At 36.5% G+C, this 6,113-nt stretch overlaps 1 protein-coding gene across 3 annotated transcripts in view; it reads left to right on the forward strand.

Annotated features, from left to right (window-relative positions):
* The window catches only part of LOC127660607 (cytosolic purine 5'-nucleotidase-like), a 28,945-nt gene extending 25,237 nt beyond the window's left edge, over positions 1-3,708 (forward strand). For all 3 annotated transcript variants that reach the window (XM_052150931.1, XM_052150929.1, XM_052150930.1), the window contains exons 17-18: positions 868-1,044; positions 1,833-3,708. In XM_052150931.1, coding sequence (XP_052006891.1) covers positions 868-1,044; positions 1,833-2,060 — 405 coding nt within the window. In that variant the 3' untranslated portion in view covers positions 2,061-3,708. The remainder of the gene's footprint in view (positions 1-867; positions 1,045-1,832) is intronic.
* The last annotated feature ends 2,405 nt before the right edge of the window (positions 3,709-6,113 follow it).

Raw genomic sequence — 6,113 nt, forward strand, 5'->3', positions numbered from 1 at the left:
TTATATTGTCACATTCGGTCCTCCATAAAGCACTTCGTAATCAGTGCAAAACATAATCTCCGCTTACTTCTCGGCTTTCCCTTAAACAGCAGTTCCTTCTACAGCCCCACAGCAAAAGAAACCATATTTTCCTCAGTTGTGAATGTCTGTTTGTAGTCTGAATCTAATGTTTGTAATATATAAAAAAAAACATGCCACAAAATAATGGCAAGGAAACACGTCTTTCTATTGAGTTTGTCCTCGCTTGCAGATCACAGCAACATCCAGCGACCCCAGTGTAGTCTGACAAACAATTGACTTATAAACCAGTTCATTTTATTGAATCAAAACAGACAGAGCAACCAAAGTAGTCCGAAAAACAAATGACTCTTATGTACTGATTCTTTTTAGTGAATCAAAACAGACAGAGCAACCAGACTTGTCCTTATTATTGCAATAATCAGAGTATTGGTGTAAATGTAAACATAAACAAAGTCACATGAGCAAGAGTGCTGATATAGTGTATACAACAGTTCTACAAACAAATAGTTAATATAGAGTAACTTTCATTCAAACAAAATGTGGCCAGTTCGTATAAGTTTTCTCCGGCAATAAAAATAGGCAAAATCGCACACCACTTCCTCTTTGCACTACTCACATCCTCTGGACTTGAACACCACAAACATAGACAAGTAGAGTGATACAAACATTGAAATGTCCCAGTGTTCTATTACTGAATATAAGCATTCTTGGCACACGCTTGACCAGTCAAATAAGAGGACCAATACTTTTGTTGTACAATTTCTGATACTAGGGTAGAAAAAAATCCCTTTTTTTCCTTCAAGTTCAGAATAATATGTTGTCTTTCGGTTTATCTGATCCTTTCAGAAAGTGACCCATGACATGGACATGTGTTATGGGATGATGGGAAGTTTGTTCCGCAGTGGTTCTCGTCAGACACTTTTTGCATCTCAAGTTATGCGTTATGCTGACTTGTACGCTGCATCATTCATCAATCTGCTGTACTACCCCTTCAGCTACCTGTTTAGAGCTGCCCATGTGCTGGTGAGTTCAACAAACAGACAACAGTTGTAATAATCATTGAGACACTGGTCATAAAATAATGGAATCTGAAAATGCAGAGCGGAACTGTTCCGGGTTTGGTTTTTTATAGTCGCTGTGCAACACTGCTACTTGCCTCATTAATTAAAAATATGAATTAATGTGTGGTCCCTGGTGTATAATGGATATTTTACTACTCCTAATGTTGCTCATACATTTTATAATATTAGATTGACTGTTTTTTACTGTAACACAATGTGAAGCAGCTGTTTCCTCAACTTATTATTCATTTGTTATGAATAATCTCATCTTTTGGTTTGCGTCATCAAGTTCCAAACTAAAAACTAAATGATCAAATGACATACTATAAAGTTATTTTTAAAAAATTGTAATTAATTAAATTATCTAAAAATAGCCATTACCACATAGTTATTAAACCTTGTGCAACCCAGCGTACACATGCGTGGACATTGTATTTTGCCTTCACTATATGCAGCACATAATTTAAATTAATTTTAATTAATTATATATCGTAATTTAATATAATATATATATATATATATATATATATATATATATATATATATATATATATATATATATAGTCTGGCTAAAAATTACTATACTGTGATATATTTTGTTACCGTGGTGTTGAAATTACTCATACCATGATATCAAATTTTGATCATATTGTCTCTAATGTTCAGCAACGCCATTATGAAGCCTTGCAGAAGATCCATTTCATGCAATAAACTCTAGCAACTGCTTTTGTGTCTGTGGTTTATGTTTAGATGCCTCATGAGTCCACAGTGGAGCACACTCATGTGGACATTAATGACATAGAGTCGCCAATGGCGACACGCAACCGCCACTCCATTGACTTCAGAGAACACGAATGTAAGAGACATCATCTCACCCGCTCCATAAGCGAGATCAACCCACCCCACCTCTTCCCTCAGACGCCACAGGAGATCACTCACTGCCATGATGAGGATGATGATGAGGAAGAGGAAGAATAAGCAGACCTTTGGCATTACTGTTAAACTGGATTCAGGTGCTTCAGAGATGTGCCTACGGTTTAATTAAGTATGATCATTGCATATACCATATAGTTTGTCAGGATGTTTATTTCTTGCACTGTATATTTCAAACCAGGTTTTTGTAGTTCCAGCATCTTATTTTGAAATTAGGTTTAAGGAAATATCTCCATAAGCCTTAGCTCACAAAACCGTTTTGTAGCCTCACTTGAAAATGTGTTGAATTTTTTTTTTTTTTATAATAATGAAAACAATTAATTGATTTCACTGTTTTAGTTAACAGAGAGATTTGAAAGTCCCTGTTTAAGTTACATTACAAACATACAATATTTGCATGATATTGAGGGGACAGATAAAGCAAGGTCTGTCTCTGATTTAGTTAAGCTTGAAATTTTGGAGATGAGCCATGTAGTAGAAGAATTTCCTTAGAAATGTCACACCAACAATGAAAGCTTGTGAAGTAGAAGACTGCACCTCTCTCAATGGCTGTTAAAGTGTTGTAACAGATTATCATCCTTCTTTTTTGACAGAACTGTTAGTATGCAAACTGCCATCATATTATTGGGTCATTTCTAAACAAACATTTTAAAAATGAAACGCATGCAACTTGCCATTTTATGCATGGGTCACAAGTTTCTTGGCAATGCTGCATAGCTGGAACTGAAGAGTAGAGAAGTCCTCAACCTCACCTTTTTTAATGGCTGCTAATAACTGCTTGGAAGAATAAGCCAACGTTGAAATATCTCTCTATGTCTTTGGAGCCGTTCAGACCAGATGTGTTGTTGCGCTAAAGAACAAGCTAGACTTTGACATTGTCTAGTTAGTAAGAACATCCAACTTTTAAAAATGTGTCCACAGTACGCCTTCGTTCTGTTCTATTTGTTGGGCTGCGTCTAGCTTTATTAGCACAAGAACGTGTTCAGACTGAACCGCCCCTTTTTATACTCACCATTACTGTGTTGATTGTTAGACCTTGAATCTAGAGCATAGATTCACAATTTGCTATTTTTATATTCAATGGTATGAATATTTTCATTTCAAATAATGTTGTTTGAATCATAACATTTGGGTGATGAGGGCTTAATTAAGCAGGTGCGGTTGTATTAATTGGAACCTGGCCATGGAAACAAAGCTTTGTTGGTAACCGTGGACCAAAAGCAAGAGAGACTCTGTCAAAATGATTTTTGTTTTAAGCCATTGTGTTCAGGTAGAACCTACAGTACAAGAATAACCCACAGCCACTGTCTTATGGATCTGGACATTTTATGTCATGAACTTCATCTGGGGACTATCACTTGAAGGTTTTTTCTTTTCTTTTCTTCGATTTATACAGTGCTCAAAATAGCACTTTGGTGCTTTTGTCTTTTAGATGTTGTTTTGAATCAAGGAGGGAATTTTAGATGTATGAGATGGCCTGCTGCCTTGGTCCATGTTGCTTTGAAATTACCATACCATGAGCACCCATATATAAAACTACAGTATTTCTCTTGGATCATTTGAACATTATTTTATGTTGGGATAAAAAACAAACTGTGGGCTTGAGTTCTCTTAAAATTACCTTTGCTAATGTAATCTCTGAAAGCCCATAGAAAAGAAGTCATGCATCCATAACCAAAGACTGTCTTCCCATGAAGTAAACCGTATCCATTGCATTTCAATCAATCACAGTTTCTGTTGAAGATTATTGAGCATTTTTTGGCTGTATTGTTTAATATTGATATAGTTCAGTTTATGAAAATACTTTTAAAGGACTTTTAGTTGTTTAAAGTAATTAAACCCCCACTATTTTTTAGTTTTGGATCTTCCCTGTAGGGTAGATCTACTGTATATTGGGGTGTATTTTCATTGTGTTTTAGATTTTTCTGAACTTTTGATTATTGTTAAAATTAAATTGTTTTCAAACATTTGTTATGTTGTTGAAAACAAAGGCCTGTGAACAAATGTTTTTAATTGTTTCCTCCTTTTATTACTTTTTGATTATCGCTTATTAAGATGTTCCTGCATGTTGTTTTGGGATGTTTTGTGTGTGCATGCGTGTTTAGGGTTTATGTTGTGCTTTACTGTGAAGAGGACTATCACAGAAAATGCAAGGAGAGGACTCGATCTTACTGTAATTTTAATTTAGCAATCTGAATGCTTTCTTATGATGTGTGCTTATATATACACACTGACGGCCAAAAGTTTGGAATAATGTACAGATTTTGCTGTTTTGGAAGGAAATTGGTACTTTTTTCTGATCAACTGTAATGATTCACACATTTGAAACACAAAAACAAAACATATATTCATATAATCAACTATAACCCCTATTATTCCCTTTTCCCCCTCCCAATCCCACCCTGACCCTCAACAAATATCCCTGTGTTAAGAACTTTTTAAATAAAAAAAATATATATATATATATAAAATATCACACACATTTACAATTGCACTTCTCTCTCCACTGCCCCTCCCTGAGAGTCCTCCAAAAAGGCCAAATAACATTCCCATTTTTTTATTGAACAAATCCAAGTTGCCTAGCCTTCTATATGACATCTCCTTGAATGCCACTACCCTGCCCATCTCTGTGCACCACTCTTGAAATGAGGGTGCTACAGCTGACTTCCATCCCCTAAGAATTATCTGTCTACCCATCATAACGCTGACTAGGACCCAATTTTTATGCACTTATTTCCTATATTAATGACCACCCCATCACCTAAAACAGAATCTGGGGCAAAATTACATTTGAGTGACCAATACGTCACACACAATACTTTGAAACCTCAACCAAAATTCCTGGATCTTAACACACCACCAAAAAATATGGGTTGTGCCCCCATCTTCTGATTGGCATCACCAACAGGTGGGGGTGTCTTTAAAACCAAGCCCATACAATCTAGAGGGGGTCCAATAGAATCGATGTAAAATCTTATATTTCATAAGGCGTACCCTTGCATCTCTAGATGTAGACTTTGTTTTTTTTAGAATCCTAGCCCACACTCCCTCCTCCAATGCCAAGTATAAATCTTTCTCCCATAATCTCTTGAGAGAAGTTAAAGCACCGTCACCCAGACTCTGCATTAGCAGGGAGTTATACACTGATACCTCATGACCTTTTCCAAAAGCAGCAATCACCACTCCCAGAGTATCTGCCTCTCTCCCAAAAATAGTACAAAGTAGGTGGTGCAGCTGTAAGTACCTGAAGTAGACCTGAATTGAGACCTGGAAATGCCAAAATGTTGCACCTTATTTTCAAAGGATCAAAACACTCCATTCTCACATAGGTCACCAAGCGTATTAACCTCCATCACAATCCACTCTGTCCAGCGGAAAGTGGACTTATTAATACATAATTTGGGGTTCAGCCATAAGCTTGAAGCAACATTTAAATAAATGTCTGAATTAAACATTCTGGACACTTTTGTCCATATTGTGTGCAAATGCGAGATAACGGTGCAACTTAACTTCTCTGGTTATTTTGACAAAGACTTTGCAATGGCGAAATAGGGGCAAGAACTTCCTGTTCAATACAAAACCAGGAAGGGGCTCTCACAGGTGTAAGCGACCAATGAGCCAAATGTCTGAGACCGACTGCATAATAATAAAACAAAATCTTGGGCATTTTAATAACATTAACATTCCCAATCATAAATAAATATAATGAAGCCCACCTGTTCACATCGCTCGAAAACCTTTTTTATTAAATGGTAAAAATTAACTAAATCACACGAATTTGCTGGGAATAAAATACCCAAATTCTTAATTCCCGGTTTGGGCCACTGGATGGCACCCAGCTGAAAAGCTGTTACCAGGCAGTACGCTGTCAGAGCCAAAGCTTCGGATTTAGACCAATACACTCTGTATCCTGAGAACTTATAAAAATCATTTATAATTCCGTGGAGGGAAGGCATAGATCTAGTAGGGTTGGAGACAAATAATAAAATATAATTTGCGTAAAGCAAAAGCTTATGTGCCTCACCACCCCTGGAAAATCATCCTCCTTTCTTATCACGGTTGCTTATGGTTCCAGGGCAAGACAGAACAATAATGGGG

This window comes from Xyrauchen texanus, chromosome 20, assembly GCF_025860055.1.
Source record: "Xyrauchen texanus isolate HMW12.3.18 chromosome 20, RBS_HiC_50CHRs, whole genome shotgun sequence".
NCBI classification, from domain to species: domain Eukaryota; kingdom Metazoa; phylum Chordata; class Actinopteri; order Cypriniformes; family Catostomidae; genus Xyrauchen; species Xyrauchen texanus.